Here is a 24,178-nt window from a genome sequence, read left to right on the forward strand (position 1 = left end):
TTAGCTTCGCCAACCGGCAGGGACACCGCAACAGCTTGCGCCAATTACTGCGGGCCCAGTAAACCCACCCATCCCACCCAGGGGAGGACATCCATCACACAGCAATCTCGTGCGTGGGAAATTAACGTCTCCTACCCCCAACCGTGCAGGAGACGGGACCTCCATTTATTCGTCCCTATCCGAGAAGACTAGAGTATCTAACCATTTCTTGATGTTATAGAAAGGTAGTAAATTCTTCTCAATTATTTTAAGACCTTGAGTGTTGGCCCGGCCGGGGCTCGAACCCTCGACCTCCCGCACAACAGTCAAGCGCTCTATCCCTTGGGCCAAATGGGCGGCTATACATCGTGTAGGATTATACTGACTGGCTAATCATCACAATATGTTTTAATAAAATCTCACCGTTGGCAATTTTCATCTTGGTGGTGATTCGTTGCAGTTTTACGTTATTAGGATTATGCATAACATGTGTAGAGGGCATATTTTAAACGCTAATCGGTGCCGATGCTCCCTTAATTAACGGACACTCGTTAGTGGACAGCTCTACTTACCCACCTAGTCAAAACCCCGTTTTATTAGACTCCCATACAGACTCTGTTAGGTTCTGATATGATTGAAAATCATGTTTGTATGGATTGGAGTTCACTGGAAGTAAAATTGTAGGCGTGGAAAAGATGTCGGACCATGAGTCACCGTTGTCATGCAATTTTGAGAGGTCCACCATTGTTGAACGAAAACATTAGTCATCTTTGTCGATCTGTACCAAAGGGAATGATAGATAAACAGAGGTTAGCAAGTGTGGGTTGGGTGCCTCGAATATCAACATAAACTCTGTATTTTAATTATCGCCTTTATAAGGCACTATATAACTTAGGTTTGAATACTCTAGTTGATGAGCCAAATACTGAACTCGGTCGTCGTCCTTTAGTACATTGTCAATTCGGACCATCCTTACTGAACTGAAATGACGCTTTTTGAGCGTTGCATAGTTTACGTAACCATCACCCGTCCAACAAAATTTTTTAGTTTTTAATTTCAAACTTCATTTGTATCGTTGATCTTATCCATAGAATTCATGCGGTTTTATCTATTTATTAATTTTTATATTGTTAACGTAAATTGTTTCGATAACAGGAGGTCCACATCGGCTATTTTTAGCTGCCTTAATTCAACCTGCTATACCAAATAAAGTGTATGTATGTATGTAGATACACCCATGTACCTCCTATTATTCTTAGATGGCAATGGATGTCATTATGTAACCTTGCTATACATTGTTTAGGCAAAACATATCTTGGTGACATCCATGAAATAGTGAATATGTGCCACATAATTTCCAATTTCTGTTATGTATGATATCAAGTCGAATATATCAGTATACGTCCTTTGTGAGGCCATAACGAAATTGACACACCCGTAACGGAATTAGCACGTGCCGGAATTACTGAGGAAAAGTTATAAGTTGTAATTATTTCAGGCGACTTAACGGATTATGTTGTTAAAATGGTAAACAGGCAGTCAGCGCTACTCTGTAAAAGTGTCCTGCAAATCGCGCAGAGGTTTAACGCGATCAATTGCTAACTCTGGATCTTCGCTTTATTCGTTAAGTTGTGTTGTCGTGTCATTGTACATCAAGAAGCAAATCAACCACAAGTCACACACGACGTCGATCGTCCTCCAACCTCCACGATACTAGACTATTTCTTAAAATATCACTTTCCTAGCGAAAGTAATGTTCAGTAATAGTTTTTATAGACTGATTTCTTCATAAAATTGTTCTAAAGGTCTTTTTTTGTCCTTTTCTAGATAGTCCAGAAGTCATGTTTAGTACATGATTTCGTTATAGCATATAACTACCGTATTCCTCCTCAGTGCTCACAATTGTGTGTGCGGACGTATATTTTTAAAGATAATTTTTGACGGTCAATTCATGTTTCCGCAAGAAGATATCATAACAGCTATTTACTGTGGGTTGGCTAACCATGTGAAGTTTTTCTAAATTCTTTTAACGAAATTAGCACGAGTGCTGGTGTCCTTGCGCCATGATGACCATGATAATGTGAAACTTCTCCACTACATCGAGGAGAAGCCATGTTTTTCCGGAAATTAAAGTACTAAACGTGGAAGAATCATTTCATCTAGGTAAAGTTGGGAAGGGGGGGGGGAGTTCAGGTGTGAGGCGTGGGAGGAGGGAGAAGGGGAAGGCGAGGAAAAAGAGACGGAACAGTGACGCACTGGGACACCACGATTCATTTTTCTTTTTTCAATCGATTGCAGCTGGAAAAAAAAAAACAAACAAACAAACAAAAACAAAAGAAAACGTGTTGTGCTTGGCATATCTGCAAACTAAATCTTTGAACTGAAAGACTCGGATCGAAGGCTGAGGAATGCTACAGTTGTCTACCTCTAACCACAATGACTGGGAACCAGACCCCCAGACATTTGCCACAGGGAGGGAGGTCACGAAGTTACGCTGCTCTTTGCACCCTTCAATTGAAATGTATTTCTATTTCGAAAATGGATACGACCCTATCGATCTTGTTGTTCAATTTCGCCAAGAAAAGAAAGTGGCAAATGATATTGGATTAACGCAAAGAAGCCACTTTCTCAGTTTAATGGAAAATCTTGTTTGCCATTTCCATGAGATCCGAAACGTGGAGTCGACAACCTACACTCGCACAGGAATGTCAATGGAATTGATAAAGATGAAGATGTCCAACGAGGCCGAAAGCATTAAGTCACTTGAATGATCATAACCTGTCAAAGTTACCACAGCGGAAGAAACGACTGAGGAAAAAACTTTATAAATACCCCTGCAGTGTGAGTATGTAGTTTTCAATGTAACGGACGAGACGGGGTCAGGAGGAGAGGTCAAGCAAGGCTTGGGGATTTTGATATTTTCTGTCCAAATAAAGACGTAAATGACGTAAAGACGTAAAATACCTAGATCCCTAAATCTATTCCCATTCACAATTCTCTGTTGCAATGCCGATTTGTTATTCTTAAGTGCTTTTTTTTCCTGAGGATATTAGTTCTTCATCGGTGGGCTCAGAGAAATCCGCCATATTGGAATTAGGTAAAGTTTTCCCCACGTTACGCGCGGCCAATGACTCAAAGTAACCCAACCAGAGCAAATAACCCAACAAGTTCCAGTTATCCAGTCCCCTTAAGACACCCATGGCCAACCGCCTCAAATGACTCAGTTGGCCAAGTTGTCCAAGCTATCTCAAATCATTCTGCCAGGTCATGCGTATCAGAAGCCGAAGTTACTGATTCATATGCAAACTTTCTCACGATAGTTGTTCCGAAAAACCCTTATTTATTGAATTTCATCGATATCTAAGTGGAGTTTCTTGCCTTCTAAATTTTGTCAAAATAGTAAAAATCATGCCCAAAATCATGATCGGTTTGTTGTCCGTCATTGCAAAGATTCAACAAGGATATTAAGTATCTGTTAGCAGAAATATAACAGAAACAAACAGCAGCGGAAACGTCCTGGCTTAAATATGACGGAAACATTGCATGGCATTTCCGTTCCGGAAACATGACGGAAACGTGATAGAATCGTCAAGCTTGGTACAACATGTTTCCGCAAGACGTAAATGTTGCGGAAATATGAAGCTCTATGTTTCCGTCACATTTACGAAACGAGGAAACGTGGGATTTCGTCCTGTGTACTTAACCTAAGATTACCGTAATTTTCACCATGCCAGTTTGTCATTTGATGTAAACCTCTAGACTGACAATACAAGGTTTTGAAATATTCCTAGCGAGCCGTCGTAAAAGGTACTACAAGGCGGAGAAAAATTTTGGGCCCAATAAGCGGCAAAATAGGTATAGCATACTTCAATACACTAAAGTCAGGTGCAGCGGCAGTAGCATTTATATTTTCCGTTTAGTTCCTTGCTAAGCGTATGGAAATCGATTTTCAAACTTAAACTGTTGTTATGTCAATGCGATTAACCATCGAGAAACTTAATAAGTAAGATAAATAATCCATTTTTTACCAAAGAATTGAATACCTGCTGGGAAAGTGACTTAAGACATTATGTTTAAACAAAGAACGACAAGGTAACCTCCAGGTCTCATTGGTCAAAAGAAAGTCAGGAGGTTTTTACCATAAGGAAAAAAAATTACTTTTTGCATCCATTTGCACATATTTCGTGAAGTCGGTCTCAGAAAGCGGTCTGAGATATGAAGAATTCGATTTCTATCATTGTTCTGTTTCTGTGGTATTTCATGATATCTGCTTCTGTCTCATCGCAAGGTCAGTTTTACCATTACTCATTTCTGATGGGGGATGTTGTAGGGAAAGTAGTCCTTCTAAATAAGAGTTACTGTTCAACACCTGCTATCTGATTGAAAGAGATTTGTTATTCACCCACACAAAATATATTCTTTTAAAGATACCTTAACACTTTTTAAACTTTTTAAAACTGCTTAACCAAGAAACTCTGGGTGAATGGATGATAAATGGGCACATGGTTGGGTAAGTGTTTGGGCATTTCTTTCGCAGTGAATTGCGAAATTTTTTTTTTTTAATTTTTTTTTATTTTTTATAGTCTGGTTCTTTATTACCGAGCTAGTCATTCAGGCGTTTCTTTTGTAATATTTTCTACCTATCTATCCAGCTCTTTATCCATCTCTTCATTTATGTATTTGGTCAGATATAAATTACATTACTATTACTACTACTACTATTCTTATGTGTGAAAAGTTTACATTTGTAAATATCGTCGTCTAAATGCAAGATTTAATTGTTGGCTGTCCGCTGGAGTGCTTATCGTGCTTAGTAAAGCCAGATATTTGCTCAGTTTTGATCAAAATTTTATCAAACAAATAACTAGAGAATGTCAACAAAATTACTTCTCATGGCAGATGTGTACCTTTTGGGTAATAATTTAAATGGCTGAAGAACCGTAATATCCTACAAAAAAGCTCTCCTGTAATATAAATTATTTGCAAAAGTTACTTCTGTCTTGATCCGGATAATTCGTGGATTTCTTCAACAATTCAGCTTACTCCACTCATTAAAACTAAGAAGTTGCATTTTGATTGGGAAAATTCATTTCTCTTAATTTTTTTGGGAATTTCGAAGCAAATATCTTACTTAAAAATTTGCATTTTCTGTGGAAATTCATTGCCACTTGCAAGTTTCTTGCAGATGGCAGAAGAACGGTTACTTGTTACCGAGAAATTAAAATGGAAGGTAAATGTTTATCTATATTACCATTGTTTTCCTTTTCTCATATTTACTCTCAATCTCTAAGACTTTCTGACGAATGTCGAAAGTTAGAGTTTATGATTGAAAAAGCATTGTACTTTTACCAATTTGATGTCTCATGACAGATCAATAATCAGCGCAGGTGAAAGCTGCCGGTTGAAACTATTTGGAGAAGATGAATAATAGTATTGTTGATCGCATGATAGAGTGATAAAGTCGAGAAAATTACCTTGATCTAAATTGTAGTCAATGGATAGCAAGAAAAACATGGAAACTTCGACTTTTATCTGTTTTTTGTTACTGGTAAGCGTTATCATGTCTATCTTTGTCACATCACAAGGTTTGTTTCAACATCACTCATTCGGTCCATAATCACACCAAGCCTGTACCCATTGTAGTTGTTTAGGGACACGTTTTAGTTTTTCATCCTCAGCATGATAAAAAAATTATTTTTGGCTGTGGCTTAGCATATAAACCGTCATTTTGAAAAGCCGGTTCTCTCAATCCCTTAACTAAGAAAATTGCATGGGGATGTATGGCTGGGTTTGCAGTTTACATTAGTAAATATATAAGTAATGCCAGTTTATGCGGAGGAATTGAAAATGTTCTCGATAATGTCGAGTTCCCTTGATATATTCGACTTTTCCATCTAGACTTTATCCGTTCATAGGATTGTGGATTTGTATAACAAGAGGGTTCATATCTGTTATATATTTTTTTTTTTCATAATTCGTGAGCAGGTGGTATTCTCTAAATCTTGCGATCTAATTGTTTCCGAGAGCGGGCAGTAATATGCCGTCCGGACCGCTCTCAGTGGGCCATATCCGTTTAGTGTTGAGTCGCTCTGCACAGCATCTCTTGCTTCATCCAAATTTTTCAGAAATATATATTGTTTTACCGGCTGGGCAGCTAAATTAAAAAAAGACTGCGGTCGAGACGTTTAGCCGATAAACAACATTAATCCTCTCTCTTCTCTCTCTCTCAAATCGCTGTGGTTTTTCCGCTACAATTGATTTCGAAATAAATTTTTTGCTACTAAATTTTGTTTTCAAAAAGAACGACACGCGGCCTAAAAACGTTTGTAATTTTATAATCTTCCTCCAAACGTAACTCAGAAAGATAAAACGAGAGGTCCTTCCAGTTAACAATTTCATTGATAGCTGAGACTCTCATTCATTTGTATAGGTAATCGCATAGGGCCGAGTAAAATCAAGGATTAATATCACGCGTGTTTTCGGAAGTTGCTGAAATTGCCCGAGTCGCGCAGCGACGAGGGCAATTTCTGGAACTTCCGAAAATGCAAGTGATATTAATCCTTAATTTTATGAGGAACCATGTGATTACTTGTTTATAATACAAGGGGAAAAATGTTTTCTTACTGATCTCGCGCAAAACGGGACGCTATTGTTACAAAATAAACAGAAATTTCTTTACCTTGGCAGCCGTTGCTAAGCGATTTTCAGCCAATCATTTTCAAGTAATTTTGCCCGGGGCAATTACAAAAATTAAGAAAAAAATGCCCTCCTTCTTGACCAATTTCAATTCAGTAATTTTGCCCCTTATATGATAAAATTAATATGCAAATCCTCCAAAACCATTCGTTCGTTGGCCAGGTTTTGAGATCTTCCTTAATCAAGGTATCACAGAGGGAAAATTAGCGTTTTCATCAAACTGAAAATCATTCGCGCTATACCTATAAAAGCATAAATTTTCTTGAAGCTTAATAAACACTGATTAAATTAGAGGAGGAAAGAGGTCAGGCAGAGGAAGGAGAGCTACACTGTAAACGCAAACGCAAGTGCAATGCTACGCGAATGATGATTATGGACTGTCAGCAATATTATCCGCGAACTAACTCCCACGGCAGCTTCGATAGATGTAGACCCTGGCCATTGAATCTCTCTGAGTCTAGTAGGAGCCCCTATCACTATCGTTCAACAATATTTCCACTTCGATGCAAACTGCGATAAAATTTTCCTTTTACCGGAGCAGCAAAAGGGACTCGTCGCTTTTGGATGTCATAACAACTTGAAAAACAACACTTGAATTACAAAGACACTCTCTCTATACAGGCTCTCTATATATCTAGTTTTCGGAAGAACTAATGTAAGCGTATTTGAAAACGAATGAGCGATTTTAGAACTGTTCAAAACTGTACAATGTACATTGAAAATCAAGACTGGTTGTGAAATCGTTAACTAGATGATCGCGCGCCTTTCGTTTTACTCTCAAATTAATTTTTGCTTTATATCTTCTGAAGTAAAGAATATATCAAAATAAAGTTTCAGAAGATGATAGATCATTTTTTTTTTTATATATTAGGCATTAAATGTTCAAGAAATTGAAACAAAAAAGTTTTTCCCTCCGTGGTACCTTAAATACAATTCTGCTTATTCTTTGAAAGTCCCTTGAGTTTGGACATTTCTAATATAAATTTCACCGATGCATCAAATACCCTTTTGTCTAGCTAGAGAAATCCTCTCAGATGACATCAAATTTTTGGCGAAAGAAAGATCAAGATTTACACACGCCTCTGCAGAAAAAAAAAGAAGCAGACTCTCATAACTCCAAACAAACATTTGAATTCACCAACAATTTCTACCAATTTGTGCCACAGGGTGCCCATACAATCTGTTTGTGTAGCCGACCGTTGTTTTATAGTAAATGTACCAGATTTACCGTTTGCCTCACCTAGAGTGATATATTGCTGACTATGTACATAAATCATTGATAAATAAACGTTGAATTACTTTACCTGTGGTGCATAGTCGTCCTTTTGCCTCAGAAATGTTTTTTTTAGCGATTTTGAAAAAGTCTGATTTCGTCGTTAATGTAATGCATTAAAGAAAGACAAGGGTGGAAGCCTTGTTTTGAAAGGGTTCAAGCGCCCGAGCCATTTTCACCCCGAAAATCGCATTCCTCCGCTTTCAAACTTCGCAGCATTAAGGTCAAAAGATGCACGATTCTCCTCGTACTTTCCAATTGAAAATCCATACAGGCGGACCGGAGTTAGCCCTCGAAGAAAATCAAAATCCCACAGTATTTTAGCGTCTGGAATGCGTAGCAAGTTTCTTATGTGCCAGCAAGAAACCGTCACGTTGATTACCCTTTTCTGATTGGACGACGTTAAACGATGACCAATTCAAAATATCTAACGAGGGTGGGGAACCATTGGCGTTTAGTGACCCTTCAGCTGTTTACCCAACAGACTCGGGTCGTGTGTCTTAACGCTCACCGGAAGCGACTTACATTTTCGCCCATTGTTCGCATCTCCTTCATCAATTGTGTCAAAAGTAAACAGGTCACCCAGCAACATAAACAGCACCTGTGAATTAAAAGATTGTACTGGTAAGCGCCGGAAGAAAATATGAGTCGCTGTTTCTCTCATTTCATCTGAAAGAGGCCGAGCCAGGCTTTTGATGAAAGCATAGGAAATATCGCTGCATTTTTCCGTGCACACGTCTCGCAGACAGGCGACGACGAATAGCCAGGCCTTGTCACGGTTTACGGCGCCATCTTTACGGGTAGGCAAAGCGGTCAGAAATTACAGTGTTTGTATGGGAATCCCATGGCAAATAACTTTTCCCAAAATCGAATTTTACGCAATTTATGAATCGCAACGTTAAAACACTGAGCAGAAGATTGTATTCACCAAGTTTGAACAATGTAGGTTGGATGTAAGACGCTCAAATAATTTTTCTAATTTTCCATTCATTTGTCTGTAAATTTTATCCGTGCCGCCCCTTCTACCTTGCGAAAATTTCGGTCTGTGCATTCGAAGTCTTTTAACCGGGAATGGAATATTTGAATACTAAACAATCTGTTTCCCTGATCATTCATTGGCGGACGTTAACAATGGGCGTAAATATAAGTTGCTTCCGATGAGCGTTAAGACACACGACCCGAGTCTGTTGGGTAAACATTTGAAGGGTCACTAAACGCCAATGGTTCCCCACCCTCGTTAGATATTTTGAAATAGTCATCGTTTAACTTCGTCCAATCAGAAAAGGGTAATCAACGTGACCGTTTCTGGCTGGCACATGAGAATCTTGCTACGAATTCGAGACGCTAAAATACTGTGGGATTTTGATTTTCTTCGAGGGCTAACTCCGGTCCGTCTGGATGGGTTTTCCATTGGAAAGTACGAGGAGAATCTTGCATCTTTTGACCTTAATGCTGCGAAGTTTGAAAGCGGAGCGATGCGATTTTCGGGGTCAAAATCGCTCGGGTGCTTAAACCCTTTCAAAACAAGGCTTCCACCCTTGTCTTTCTTTAATGCATTACATTAACGACGAAATCAGACTTGTTCAAAATCGCTAAGAAAAAAAAAACATTTTTGAGGCAAAAGGACGACTCTGCACCGCAGGTACAGTAATTCAACGTTTATTTATCCAATGATTTATGTACATAGTCAGCAATATATCGCTCCACAGGTGGCCCAAGCTCTGTCACATGCTCTTTCACAGTAAATAATTAAAGAGTTTGTATAGTGGTTTAGTTGGACTTGCTTTTGAGCTCCGTAAATGTAAAGTTGTGTGAAATAATCAAAGATATAAAGTCTTACCTCCATAGAGAGTAGTCTTTGTTGTTCTCCTCGTGATTTGAGGCCGCTTTGATGTGATTTGGCTTGACGCCCTAAATTACCGTGCATAAAATACGGGAAGGTCGGAAACTTCTTTTGACACATGCTCGCCAAATTGCTCGAAAACAACACTTAAATACTTTCCCTCGAATCAAAACTCGGCAGCACGAAAGCCAGATAGTTGCCCTTTAAGTTCACCGAAAAAAATTCCACAAAAGATGGTTTGTCGAGCAACCAATCCAGCGAGAATTTCAAATTAGCGGCCGTTCTGAATTCCTCTAATGCGTGGAAGGAACATCTTGGGCTGCAGAGAGACCGTCAATACGCTGTCGACCTGGACTCTAGTCAAATCTCTCTCAACAGCGCATTAACGGTCTCTCAGCTGCACAAGATGTTAATTCCACGAACTAGAAGAATTCAGAACGGCCGCTAATTTGAAATTCTCGCAGGATTGGTTGCTCGTCAAACCATCTTTTGTGGGATTTTTTTCGGTGAACTTAAAGGGCAACTATTTGGCTTTCGTGCTGCCGAGTTTTGATTCGAGGAAAAGTATTTAAGTGTTGTTTCCGAGTGATTTAGGCGAGCATGTGTCAAAAGAAGTTTCCGACCTTCCCGTATTTTATGCACGGTAATTTAGGGCGTCAAGCTAAAACACATCAAAACGGCCTCAAATCGCGAGGAGAACAACAAAGACTACTCTCCATGAAGGTAAGACTTTATTTATTTGATTATGAGATACAATGAATATATGAGGTTCATATATTTTGAACTGCGGTATTAGATACGTATGATGCACGATCCTCGCAGTAGATAGCGCTATTTATGTAATAGCGAAAATCAGACCTGAAAAAAATCAGGCCTGTACGGGACTCGAACTACGGACCTCTGCGATACTAGTGCAGCGCTCTACCAATTGAGCTAACAAGCCAACTGGGAGAAGGCCGTTAAGTTGATTCGTAATAAACCCGTGAAAGTGATAAATGAGATACAATGAATATATGAGGTTCATATATTTTGAACTGCGGTATTAGATACGTATGATGCACGATCCTCGCAGTAGATAGCGCTATTTATGCAATAGCGAAAACTGAATCAGACCTGAAAAAAAAAAAAAAAAATCAGGCCTGTACGGGACTCGAACCACGGACCTCTGCGATACTAGTGCAGCGCTCTACCAATTGAGCTAACAAGCCAACTGGAAGCAGGCCGTTAAGTTGATTCGTAATAAACTCGTGAAAGAAAACTCGTGAGATACAATGAATATATGAGGTTCATATATTTTGAACTGCGTTGTTAGATACGTATGATGTACGATCCTCGCAGTAGATAGCGCTATTTATGGTTCGAGTCCCGTACAGGCTTGATTTTTTTCAGGTCTGATTTTCGCTATTGCATAAATAGCGCTATCTACTGCGAGGATCGTGCATCATACGTTTCTTTGATTATTTCACACAACTTTACATTTACGGAGCTCAAAAGCAAGTCCAACTAAACCACTATACAAACTATTTAATTATTCACTGTGAGGCAAACAGTAAATCTGGTACATTCACTATAAAACAACGGTCGGCTACACAAACAGATTGTATGGGCCCCCTATGTTTGTACATTTTTCGGAAACTTGGTTTCAGAAAGCAATCTGCGCCATGATGAATTCGCAGGATGTCTGCGTCTGTCTTATCGCAAGGTTGACTTCACCATCACTCATTTCTGAGCGGGGACAGTGAGGGGAATGTAGTCATTCTTTAATAATCAAGGTTGCCTGTTTAACACCTGAACGTATTTTAAAAGATGTCTTCTTTTTATCTTTACATAGGAATTCGTTTTAAATTAGTGTAGCACTTTTTAACACTACTTTAAACAGCTTCACCTCTTAAACTTTGTAAAGACGGCCGCCTTGAACTATATGTCGGTCACAATAACTGCAAGTAGAGACAGATCTCCATGAAAGTTTAGAAACACCACGCATTTCCAATTCTTTGTTGCTAATAAGTGAAATTTTGCTAGGAGCCTATTTTCTCCAAAAGTACTCTCAATCTTAACCAATAGAAGCAGTCATTATAGAACCCGACGATATACCAGACACCTCATCACAGATATCCAGGCAAAGTCTTCTCTCCCTAGACAAGTTCCACCATCTCAATGTACCTAAACTTGAACGAATTATGGTTTACGACGACTTTGAATGCACCTTTAAATGCATTCACCACCCTCTGTGTGTCTCCGTGAACCTGGCCACTGAAGGACAACTGTGGTGTGAGTTATTGTCAACTGATAAATACAGCAGTCCTAACGAATACAAAGACAATAAGAATTCGTATCACTATTACTTTGAGGTAAGAAGCTATTTTTATCATCAACTCTGAGACTCTTTACTTCATATGAGCCAACTGTGGGGGGCAGTAATCTTGAAAAACGACCAAATACGCTTCGTTGAGGTCATAACAATTATTTTTTGTGGAAATATGTGTATGGAACTCGACTGTGTCAGCGTTAACCTTGAAAAACGATTTCGTCAACACCGTGGGTACAATTGTGAATTCAGTAACGTTACTCACGAAGGACTGAAACTCGATCTGAAAGAGGATGAAAATGAATTTTATCATGCATCTGTGGTAGGTGTTACTTCATTAGCAGACGACTAGTCTCGGTGAAGTACCACTTTCATAATCTTCAGTGTTGAGATGATTGCTTTAACTTTGTTATCAATGACATTTATTTTTTGATCATCATCACTTTTTTTGTTTAAGTGCCCCATGTTTTCTGATTCCTTTTTCTTTTATTTGAATTGCTCTGATTAAAAGTTAGAGACTTAAATTTAGAAAAAAACGAACACCCATCTTGCAAATTGATATTTCAAGGTATGATTTTAAGATTGTTAATATTTTTTCTCCTTTTGGCTTCAGAGCGCCTGTGCTCATAACCCTTGTAAAAACAATGGTACTTGTCAAAGCGGTTTTATCGACAAAAGATATCGCTGTTTGTGTACCACTGGATTCAGAGGTCCGAACTGTGAAAAAGGTAAACCCTGTCATGTGAAACCAGACGTAGGCTTGTGTGGGCTCCATTTTTACATACAACTTCTTAAAGTGATAGTAAAAGTTTATGTTCGGCATAATATAAAATCTCACCATAACCATCTCACAACTGCCTTGATGGCCCTCTTGGTTAGAGAGCTGCTCCAAAATTGCAAAATATTTTTCCACAGGCGTCCCAAGCTCACGTATCGAAAAAAGGGGAAGGATCATTTAATAAAAACGTCACGCGTCGTGTGACGCGGTGTTAAGTTACGCTAGCAGCCGTTGAGTATTTGAATGCGTTATGATGAATAGTATTTGGAACGAAATATGGTCCATTTAGAACACTAAATGTTCCGATATATGAACATCTTAGGTGTAAAATTGATCAAAATTACTCACTCTTTGTGTGTCCGTTGTGGTTTCTGGCGATTTCTGTTGCTTTGGGCTTGCTTTGCCATCACTGTTTTTCCTGTTATCAAGCGAGGTCAAGGCTGCTCATTACGATTTTGACCGTTGCCCACGCGGAGGCGAGAGAAAATCAGTCTGATAGGCATTTTTTTTTTTTTACCCACAGCTTACGACCTAAGTCTATTGCACCCTGGAAAGCGTCTCAATACCAAAAATCTCCCCGCAGTACGCTGAAAACGAGCGTTTTCTATCATCATTTCCAAGTTCGTTTCTTTCTACCTGTGCCTTTGACTCAGACTAGAAACGGCCGCGCAAGAGTTTACCGAGCACACAGTTTACAATCTTTCTTACTCTTTTTATATTACAGTTTCAGCTTCGACGTGTAGAGAAATTTTCGACCGGAATGTGTAAGTCAATAATTCACAAACATAAAGCGACAAAAAAAACACAAACACTTAGAACAAGAAAATATGAAAATAACAGTTCTGTGTTGAGGTAATTCATTAGTTTAGTTAGCCATTTGGCCAGTTAGTTTGTCCGCTCGGCATAATTTTGTCATTCTTCTATATCACGAATGCAGCATAATAACCTTGATAATAATCTTCCACATCAGCTTCTCGCCTGCAAGGAATCGATAAGTGTCTCATGTCATCTAGTGAATATGCAGAAGCCATTGTCATAAAACTTCAACTATATCTCTCCTTATAATACGATAATGTATTGAATAGATCCAAAAAGAGTGGCGAAGTTGCCCTGCACTTAGACTCAAAGCCAATTTCTGTTTTCTGTCACATGGGAGACTTTGGGTGCGGAGATGGAGGATGGACGCCGGTTATGAAGATTAATGGAAATAAGGTAAAAAATTTACCGGCTAAGGAATTCTGTGTGGGTATAAGTCGGTGGAGAAAAGCGTCAAAGAAGATAGACAAAATGGCGGCTGTTTCCCTGAAAAAAGGTCAAACGTCGCTCGCTTGACTGGGAGCCCGGATCAAGCTGTTACTGAAATTTTATTGAAATAGTTTTTTTCTTTGTTGTAAATTTTAGAGTACATTCCATTACGACTCACATTTTTGGAGCGACAGGAATTCTTTCAATCTTGTAGGAGGTAAGACTGGATTTGACTTGCAAGAGACCAAGTTACCGACCTATTGGATCACGCCCTTCTCCAAGATCTGTCTCGGAATGAAGATCGGCAATCAGGTCAGATTCATTGACATCAACAAACAGGCCGGCTCTCTCCACTCACTCCTCGCTGATGGGAAATACCGCAACACCTCACTGGGTCGTTCAACGTGGAAGTCGCTGATTGGTTCAAAGGCCTCCTTACAGCTCTACTGCAACCAGGAAGGACTCAATGCGGGGGGAGACAACCTTCATGGTGCCAAAGCAAGAATCGGTATCGCTGCTAATCAGCAGAATCACTGCTCTTCCTGTAACTCGCGAATTGGTTTTGGTACAGGAGGTTCACAAGATGACTCCAACACATGTGGCAATGAAGCAATACTCTCGCCTGATAATGGAGACAAGCACATCAAAGCCATGGGGTACATCCTGGTGCAGTGACAAGGGACACTATTAACTTCCTAACTTTTAAGCCGAGAAACCATCATAAAGCAGAAAAATGTAGTGTGCTAATTAAGGATTACCAACCAGTAGAAGAATAGGCTCCGTAAAACTGCTATAATTAAAGTAATTAATCTACAGTTGAGTAACAGTTCATGTGCTGTATTGGTGTGGTCGAAAGTAATATTTGAGAAAAGAAAGAGGTCGAATAATAATTGCGATCTTTGAAATAAAAACTACAGTACAACACCAAATATTAGAAAATACAAAAATTAAAAACGCCGGGGCTGGAATGACAGATTTCTTGTCGAAAATAGGTTTAAAAGGGCATCGCCCCACTGCAAGTTCTCCTCATGCCCCTTTATCAGTTCGTCCCCATATGTTCCAACCCATAGCTTCACGGCATAAGATTTTCCTTTTCTGCCGAAATGATAACTTATTTCGGTCAACATGTAATTTACAGCAAAACCAGAACAACATTTGATCAACATACAGATTTTTAGGCGTGTTAATTGACGCTAAATTACTCTGATCTTTATCTGGTTTGAATATATATATATATATATATATATATATTCCCTGATGAGTGGGCAACCACGAAACAGGTCTGTAGGGATGCATATGTAGTTTTTTTTTTCCGACTACCACACATTATATATATATATATATATATATGGATGAGTCATTGCCGTTGCAATTGCGCATGCTCGCTGGTTTACTCTAGTTTGAGCACTCTGGCATGGCTTAGACGATACCACAAAGGTTGGGTCGTTTGGGGTGACCGTCTCGGTTCTCCCCCATCCTAGCATTAGCACTGCACTGATGAGGCCCAGAAGGCCGAAACAGTACTGTCTGCAGTATATATATATATATATATATATATATATATATATATATATATGTATATGTATATATATAGCGGAATGAGATCATCATCTACTAAAAAGTGCTCAGTAGCAGGGCTAGAGCTATGGATAATTATACTTCAAGATTTAGGTTACTTGAGTAAAAGTTCAAGTAACCTAAATCTTGAAGTATAATTATATATAATGTAAACTGTAAACTTCTGTGTCGAATAAAGATACTGAAAGAAATGAAAAACGAAGTCCTCTTTCTCTTTTTCTTTCTCTGATGGGAAAAAATTAAAGGAGCTTCATGAACTTTTAAACAGCCTAATTCTTCATGGAGTTTCTGGAAAACTGGCGCCAAGAAAGAAATTCAACCAGAGATACAGTTTTAAACAGTTTGGGACGGATCACTTCAGAAGTGGATGAATTAAATAGCCAAATGATAGACCGCCCAAATGTTACTCTGCTGAATGACACTAATACAATCTGGATTAAGAATGAGGCCTTTAGAATCCGGAGGAGCATGAACAAGATATGGCGTAATAATATAGGAGAAACGGGTGATGTCATGAGAATAAAATGACAGTCCACAAACAACATATTAGAGACCCGCACACATGTATGCTGGGAGTCAGCAAACATATTGATGAATATGCTGCGGGACTGACCGCTTAGTTCACTATCTTTCCGTTTTACAAGATTCTCGACCCTTGCTCGCGTGTGCTTCGAATTACAATAACCATTGTGATTACAATCAGATCTGTGACGTAATAGGTCAGTAAACACTTTTTGCTATGCCTGAAGAGCCGCAACAGCGGTGAAAAGCATAGCGCAAAAGCAAAGCGAAAGAAAAAGAAAAAGAGGACTTTCGTTTTTCATTTATTTCAATATATATATATATATATATAGTAGCAAATGGACTACTCAAGTGACGCACATATGGATTTTAATACAGCCTGTTTCGTAAAGCTTTCCAGTCACCCACAAACTGAGGAAAATTTTCAATAGAAACACCATTAAACTGAGCTACTCATGCACACCAAATATGAAACAGATCATAGACGGGCATAACAAAGCCACAATCAGGAACGCAAAAATGTCCGAAGATAGCCGCCCCCAAAGATTGTGCAACTGCAGGAACGAAAACGAATGCCCTTTAGGAGGGGAATGTTTGCAAAGCGAGGTCGTCTACCAAGCCACAGTCGATACCAAGGAAGAAACTAAAACGTACGTTGGCCTCACAGCGACAGATTTTAAGACTAGATGGCGCAACCACCAAATGTCGTTCAACCACGAGAGACGGCGAAATGACACGGAGCTGAGCAAGTACCTGTGGAAACTAAAGGAGAAGAGGGAAGACTATTCGATTTCATGGAAAATTATTGCTAGGGCTAGATCATATTCCAATGCCACAAAACGTTGCAATTTATGCCTTACTGAGAAATTTTTTATCTTGTATTATCCACATGAAGCCTCTTTAAACAAGCGAAGGGAAATAATATCCGATTGTAGACATCGGCGAAAATATATTCTCAGGTATTCTTAACGCTATTATCGGCGCGCGCACGGTTTTCAAGATTTGAATTTTTTAAAACAATGCCATGTGATCACGTTGCTGAGTTAGAGTTAACCGTCACGATGCCTCAGTGTGTATGGAGTTTAACTGATGAGTGGATCAACTTTTGTTGGTCTACGAAACAGGCTGTATTAAAATCCATATGTGCGTCACTTGAGTAGTCCATTTGCTACTGTAATCGCTCCTTCGTTGTCGAGCACTGTCATGGATCCTACGTCGCCTATTTCGCTTTTATATATATATATATATAGTAGCTACTCAAGTTATGCACATATGGAATTTAATACAGCCTGTTTCGTAGACCAGCAAAAGTTGATCCACTCATCAGTCAAACTCCATACACACTGAGGCATCGTGACGGTTAACTCTAACTTAACTCAGCAACGTGATCACATGACATTGTTTAAAAAACTCAAATCTTGAAAACCGTACCCGCCCCGATAATAGCGTTAAGAATTCTTGAGAATATATTTTCGCCGATGTCTACAATTGGATATTATTTCCCTTCGCTTGTTTAAAGAGGCTTAATGTGGACATGACAAGATAAAAAATTTCTCAGTGAGGCATAAATTGCAACGTTTTGTGGCATTGGAATATGCTCTAGCCCTAGCAATAATTTTCCATGAAATCGAATAGTCTTCCCTCTTCTCCTTGAGTTTCCACAGGTAATTGCTCAGCTCTGTATCATTTCACCGTCTCTCGTGGTTAAACGCCATTCGGTGGTTGCGCCATCTAGTCTTAAAATCTGTCGCTGTGAGGCCAACGTACGTTTCAGTTTCTTCCCTGGTAGCGACTGTGGCTTGGTAGACAACCTCGCTTTGCAAACATTCCCCTCCTAAAGGGCATTCGTTTTCGTTCCTGCAGTTGCACAATCTTTGGGGGCGGCTTTCTTCGGACATTTTTGCGTTCCTGATTGTGGCTTTGTTATGCCCGTCTATACACCCTATGCATAACGAGAAGAGAATTGGAGCGATAAACGTGAAAACGAGGCTAGTTGAACCTTGTTAGCTCGTGTTAAAAATATGGCCGCTTATGACTCTGTAAGTAGCCGTCTTTCTCAGATTCTTACGGAGGAAGATATCCCAGGAGCATCGCTTCAAGGAAGAAATCCGACCGCTCTAAAATCAGATCAACTTCGTTTTTGGTTAAAATGTCGTGGCGATCCAGCAAAGAGGCTAAAAACAAAAGGCACAATTGGCGAAAAGGCAAGTACAGTATTTGTCAGTCGTGCGTGATACTTCTTAGAATTAAACAGAAATTAATATCGTACAAGAAGATCAAAGTATTTTAGGAATTACTTTCCTAAATGAAATGTAGATGAAATGATTAATAGTTTTTCAACTTTTCATTTTAAAGAGTTCTTGAATATGTTGCGTCTGGTCGTGATAAAGATGTTGTGGATCCCGATAAAAATCTGGTATACAAGCGTCGGAAGGAGAGACAAGAACAACTCGCTCAAAGTGATGCGATGCCTGAGGAAAGAACTGTTACATTTCCATCAGCTGGATGGTCTACAAATTTGCAACGCATTCACAAGGGCAGAGATGGATTTCCATATTTCTAAATCTGGAGAAAACTTGGACAAAAATAAACAGAACCATGCGGTTCCAACAAGCATGAAAATGGCAAAAACATTTCTTGTTGATGAATATCTGAAGGACATAACTTGCGCAAGTGACGACCATTACTTCTTTTTTAAATGCTTGTGTTACCATAGTTTCAAAAAAATTGAGCCACCCCATAAATTACAAGTTGCACTTTGTTTAGTAACTGGAGCTGTTAAATATGCCTCATGTACATATGTAGCAGGAACTGTTGATTTTTGCAATCATGTGCTGGCTGTTAGGATGAAACTCTGTAAGTTCAGCTTGTATTGTTGTCAAGATATCAACTGGACTTGGAAAATGACTCTGATATAACACAAGCTAAGGCATGCGCTTCAAGTTTACAACTATGGCACAGGCCTGTAAGAGGGGATAAAATCAAGCCCCAACCTGTCATGGAATTTGAGGTAAAAAAGGTGAATTTAGACGCAGAATATAACCCTGATAGTGGAGTAAGGTGCTTGTTGTATGAGGCTAGGAAAAATTTGGGTACACAGGCATCTGATGAGGCTTTGTTAAAATACAAACTTCAAAAGATTAATCCTAAGTCTGCCTTGTATCAAATTATGCCTACTGGTTGTACCAACTTACAGGAAACAAAATTTGGAAAATGTCCAAGTGGCTCCTATGCAAGTTACCAATTACAGTTCACAGAGTCTAATTTTCAAGTTTTCTGTAATATTGACTCAATGCCAAGAGTGGACTGTCTGTTACTGCCAAAAGGCGTGTCCTTTCGTGGCCGCTTACAGCAATGACTTCAAACGCTCGATAGAGGAAAGGTTTGAACTAATAAAGAACCAACAAAAATACAGGTTTACGAAATGCAGAAAGATAAAACTGAAAGGTGGCTAAAGCGAACGCGATGAACATAATAACTAGGAACTTACATTGTATCGGCGCTGTAGGCCGCGAAAAAGGGGCAACTAAACAAGATGTTCTCTCGGTGAAATCAACGATGAAACTAAAAAGCTAGAATATTACAACATGTAAATTATAGAGAACGCGAGAAAGAAAAACAAAACGTATTCCCAAGGGAATGCTAATAAACTGAAATAGAATGCAAAGAATGCTAAATTCTACATCCCGGCCCCTAAGTGCGAGATTGTACTACGCGAGTCACTTACATCTAATGAATTACAATAAACTACTGCTAAACCTTAAGTATTAGTGCACTCCAAGAGGTCTACTTAGCGAACAAGGGTAATTGAAGGCTAAGTACAAATAAACTAAATGTTTCTCAGTTTTTAGAGTTCTCAGGACATTCGTTTTCAACCAAAAGACAGAGCTTGTCGACGGGTCTTTCGTAAACAGCTGTCTTGGCGAACACTTTCACCCGGCCAACAAAGCCTCTTTTGTCGGGGAAGGTTTCAACAACTCTGCCAAGCGGCCAGGAATTGCGATGCGACTCAGATGCGACCAGAACGATATCACCAACGGCCAAGTTCCTCTTTGGGTGCACCCACTTTTGTTTAAGTTGCAAAAGGGGAAGGTATTCCCTACTCCATCTCTTCTTCGCGACAGAGAATCTTCTCTCTTGAATAGACCGGGGATAAGGAGACTTCCGATTTGAGCAACAACAAGTGGTTAGGCGTCAAGGGCTCATTGTCGTTCGGATCACTGGATACGGTGGTAATGGGTCGGCTGTACATGATACTCTCCACTTCGCACATTAAAGTGGCCAGGCTCTCGTCGTCCGTAGTTTGCTCTCGCAGCAGCGCTTGTAGAATCCTCCGAACGGTTCGGATGCATCTCTCCCAAATACCTCCAAAGTGGGAACCATAGGGAGGGTTGAAGTACCATTTGATGTCATTTTGTAACAGGGAATTGTGTATCTTTTCCTGATTCCAATCTGAAATAGCGTCACGCAGCTCCTTCTCGCCACCAATTAAGTTTGACCCGTTATCCGAGTAGATCTGCTTCACTTGGCCTCTTCTTGCAATGAAACGTCGCAAAGCCAATAGGAACGAGTCCGTACCTAGGCCATGTGAAATTTCGAGGTACACGGCACGGATTGCTAGACATGTGAAGATCACTCCATACCTCTTTACGAGACTCCGCTCACGACGGACTTGGAATGGGCCAAAATAATCTACGCCCACTGATGTAAAAGGTGGCTTCTCGGCCAGCACGCGATCTTCTGGTAAAGCGGCCATCTTCTGTTGGCAAAGTGGTGCCTGGCGGCGACGGCAACTGACACACTTCCCCAGAACACTTTTCACGGCTGAACTTCCTTGGGCGATCCAGAATTTCTGCTTAATGGAAGCTAGAACGCGCTCTCTACCGGAATGGCCGCATGCCCTGTGGTAATCGTCGATAATGACTCTGGTAACGTGATCTTCTTTCGGAAGAATTGTATGGTGCTTTGATTCTGCGGGTAATGATGCTTTACGCAGCCGGCCACCAACGCGCAAAAGCCCATCCATAACGACTGAGTCAAGCTTGTAGAGGCGACTACTCCTCTTAACTGGTTTTTCGGGATGGTTGAACTCCTCGGGGAAGGCTCTTCTCTGTACATGCCTCAGAATTTCTTTCTCTGCTCTCTCGATCTCTTCAAGGGTGATGTAATTCGGAATATCGCGGTTTAAACCTTTGTTTTTACTCGCATTCAGAAGTCTTTCCCGATAGTGCAGGAGCCAAGCAACAACTTTCTTTAGGCGGAACTAGGAAGAACATTTCTGGAAATAACACAACAGTGGACAGCTTGGCTTGGCTAGTGAGGACATGCACACCTCAACATCCGTCTTTACTTTGTTACGTACACGAATGACCAATAAATGTCCGCTAACAAAGCATATATGAAAATAGACTCCCGAGTACGATATATGGCACGCAACAAAAATGTAACAACAAGCAGTTACCCATTTCACTATTATTTAATTAGTTTTGCATTGTCTAATTTACTTAGGTTAAAGATTAAGTTAAGCAGTTCATAAAGCAGGCTTACAATCCTTCATGCCGTGTAAGTGTTCGTCGTCTTGATCAACTTCCAATTCCAACATCCGCCGACTGAAGACCACAACGCTTGGCTTTCTTGATTTATTGCACTCTTTCCTTGTACACAAACTCTTCCGGAGGACTTCATAGTGAACTCTAAACTCTTTATCTCCTTCCTCTCTCGGCTATTGTCTTTTTCTTCTCTTTCTTCTCTCCAGATATCGCAAGGTCAAAAGGTCATAGCCTCGTCACATCATAGCTTCCACAAGTTCAGTCAGCAAGCCACGAGGGTAAGCCCTCGGGAAAATCTCTTTTGTACTTCTCACAAGCCAGCTTTTATACACTTACTTTAGTTATCTAGAATGTTCTATTACTATTTATAGCGTATTACAAGTTGTACTATTTTTGGAAACTGCTGCGTCACAAGAAAGATGTTTCTGGAATATTACAGATTATAGATAATTCTAGAAAAGTCTAGGATTGCGTGACAGATTCAGTAAAAATAATTCGATCCTCATAACAACATCAGGATCTCCATCGAGTACGTTGTTAAATGCTTCGGTCTGCATTGGCCACATGTGTTCGGGCTTCCAAAGGTATTCCGGCCCCATTAACCAACGCCGCTGACTAATGAAGACGTCGGCTGTCAATCCTCGAGAGACATCGTCGGCGGGATTCATGTCGCCACTCACATGGTTCCACTGATGGGGTTCAGAGCCATCACGAATAAGTGCGACACGATTGGCTACAAAAGTGTGGAATCGCCTTGTTTCGTTCTTCACGTAACGTAATACTGCAGTGCAATCTGTCCAGAAGACGGACTGGGAACTAATCGGTATCTCTAATTCTCTCTACAAGACCTTGTCCTGCTTGGCGGAGATTGCTGCGGCAGACAACTCAAGGCGCGGGATCGTAATTGTCTTTAGGGGCGCCACACGTGACTTGGCACACAGAAAAGAACAGTGAACGGCACCCTCGCCATTAATAAGACGCAGGTAGGAAACCGATCCGAGACCGCTCTCTGAGGCATCAGAGAAATGGTGCAGCTGGCTTGAAGAGATGTAGTCGAAACCAACTGGCTTAACACAGCGATCGACAGAAAACTGCGATCGTTTAGGAAGATCAGCCATCCATCGCTCCAGGCGTGCCCTGTGCTCTTGAGGAATAGGATCATCCCAATCTAGCTTGACTCGACATAGGTCCTGAAGCAAGCGTTTGGCCGGTAACACGAAGGGTGCGGCAAGGCCGAGGGGATCGTAAACAGAACCGACAATCGAAAGAATTCCTCGCCGTGTGGGCGGTTTGAGCTTAATATCCACTTTGAATCCAAAGGCGTCTGTCTCCACGCACCATTTAACACCAAGAGCTCTCTCGAATGGGAGGTCATCCTTACTAAGGTCAAGACTTTTCACTTCTTTGGCGCGCTCGGCCTCGGGGATGGTTTCGAGAACCCTGCGACTATTGCCGATCCACTTTGTCAGCCTAAACCAGCCTTTTGAGAGTAGTAACCGTAGGTCCCTCGCGTGCTGTGAAGCCTCTTCGACTGAAGGTAGGGCCTTGAGACAATCATCTACGTATAAGTTGTTTTTGACCGTGCTCAGAACTGCCTCTGGGAAATATTGGCTGTTGTCGTCAGCTGTCTTGCGCAAGGCAAAGTTCGAACATGATGGAGACGAGGCTGCACCGAACAGGTGTACAACCATTTGGTACTCCTCAAGGCTACTCTCCAAGTTGCCATCGGGCCACCACAGGAAGCGAAGATAGGAGCAGTCCGCCTCAGATACCCTGTCTTGGTAAAACATCAATTCGATGTCCGCCATGAGCGCGATCCTCTCCTGTCGAAATCTCGTTAGGACTCCAGATAGATTGTTCGTCAAATATGGGCCCTTAAGCAGCAGGTCGTTAAGAGACGTGCCTTGATATTTAGCCGAGCAGTCGAAGACGACGCGTATATTGCCCGGCTTGTGCTGGTGGTAAACTCCATGATGCGGAATATACCATTTGTTATCACTGGGGTCCTGGAGATCCGCTGGGACCTTTCGGGCGTAACCCTTGTCAATAACGTCCGCCATGAAACACTTGTAGTCGTCGTACAAGTCCTTGTTACGCTGAAGTTTCCTCCTTAGCCAGTGAGTGCGTTGTTCGACCTGCGGTTTGTTGTTCGGGGCTGGTGCTTCGCGATCTTTTAAAAATAGCGCCATTTTATAGTGACCATCTCTCAAGACTATGGTACGCTCCAACTCGCTGAGGAAACGAAGCTCTTCTTGTTACATTTCAGGTTTGTCATCAGCGCAGGATTCACTGGAACCACTGTCGTAAAAATTCTTCACCATCTGATAAAATTCAAGGTCAGCCTTGATAACGAAACTGGCAACGCGTGAATCCTTTCGAAAACGCCCAGAAGGACCGTTAACCACCC

The 24,178-nt window shown here is 40.6% G+C and overlaps 4 protein-coding genes across 4 annotated transcripts; 2 read left to right on the plus strand and 2 right to left on the minus strand.

The window, feature by feature from the left end:
- Positions 1 to 11,712: 11,712 nt before the first annotated feature.
- On the plus strand, positions 11,713 to 13,468 carry LOC148729096 (uncharacterized). Its single transcript, XM_088725081.1, has 4 exons — positions 11,713 to 11,734; positions 11,856 to 12,142; positions 12,713 to 12,827; positions 13,401 to 13,468. Exons 1-4 carry the CDS (start codon positions 11,713 to 11,715, stop codon positions 13,466 to 13,468), a joined length of 492 nt encoding a protein of 163 aa, XP_088581207.1.
- Positions 13,469 to 13,605: 137 nt separating this feature from the next.
- LOC111319789 (putative skeletal organic matrix protein 5) lies at positions 13,606 to 15,676 on the plus strand. The gene is made up of 3 exons (XM_088725440.1): positions 13,606 to 13,641; positions 13,963 to 14,089; positions 14,279 to 15,676. The coding sequence occupies exons 2-3, from the start codon at positions 14,027 to 14,029 to the stop codon at positions 14,795 to 14,797; spliced, it is 582 nt and encodes a 193-aa protein (XP_088581566.1). The 5' UTR covers positions 13,606 to 13,641; positions 13,963 to 14,026; the 3' UTR covers positions 14,798 to 15,676.
- Positions 15,677 to 20,321: 4,645 nt separating this feature from the next.
- On the minus strand, positions 20,322 to 22,439 carry LOC148729097 (uncharacterized). The gene is made up of 2 exons (XM_088725082.1): positions 22,305 to 22,439; positions 20,322 to 21,485 (listed from the first exon to the last, which is right to left on the minus strand). Exons 1-2 carry the CDS (start codon positions 22,437 to 22,439, stop codon positions 20,322 to 20,324), a joined length of 1,299 nt encoding a protein of 432 aa, XP_088581208.1.
- Positions 22,440 to 22,610: 171 nt separating this feature from the next.
- On the minus strand, positions 22,611 to 23,960 carry LOC111319790 (uncharacterized). Its single transcript, XM_022922524.2, has one exon. It carries the CDS (start codon positions 23,958 to 23,960, stop codon positions 22,611 to 22,613), a length of 1,350 nt encoding a protein of 449 aa, XP_022778259.2.
- Between the last annotated feature and the right edge of the window lie 218 nt (positions 23,961 to 24,178).

Source organism: Stylophora pistillata, chromosome 6, assembly GCF_964205215.1.
Source record: "Stylophora pistillata chromosome 6, jaStyPist1.2, whole genome shotgun sequence".
Lineage (NCBI taxonomy): Eukaryota > Metazoa > Cnidaria > Anthozoa > Scleractinia > Pocilloporidae > Stylophora > Stylophora pistillata.

Coding starts and splice junctions, on each gene's coding strand:
- LOC148729096 (XM_088725081.1), top strand. CDS start 11,713: ATGTCGGTCACAATAACTGCAA. Junction 11,735..11,855: donor GTCGGTCACAATAACTGCAA/GTAGAGACAGAT, acceptor CTTAACCAATAG/AAGCAGTCATTATAGAACCC. Junction 12,828..13,400: donor AGGTCCGAACTGTGAAAAAG/GTAAACCCTGTC, acceptor TTTTACCCACAG/CTTACGACCTAAGTCTATTG.
- LOC111319789 (XM_088725440.1), top strand. CDS start 14,027: ATGGGAGACTTTGGGTGCGGAGATGGAGGATGGACGCCGGTTATGAAG. Junction 14,090..14,278: donor TGAAGATTAATGGAAATAAG/GTAAAAAATTTA, acceptor TGTAAATTTTAG/AGTACATTCCATTACGACTC.
- LOC148729097 (XM_088725082.1), bottom strand. CDS start 22,439: ATGAATCCCGCCGACGATGTCTCTCGAGGATTGACAGCCGACGTCTTC. Junction 21,486..22,304: donor AGACCGAAGCATTTAACAAC/GTACTCGATGGA, acceptor TGTTCTTCCTAG/TTCCGCCTAAAGAAAGTTGT.
- LOC111319790 (XM_022922524.2), bottom strand. CDS start 23,960: ATGGCGCTATTTTTAAAAGATCGCGAAGCACCAGCCCCGAACAACAAA.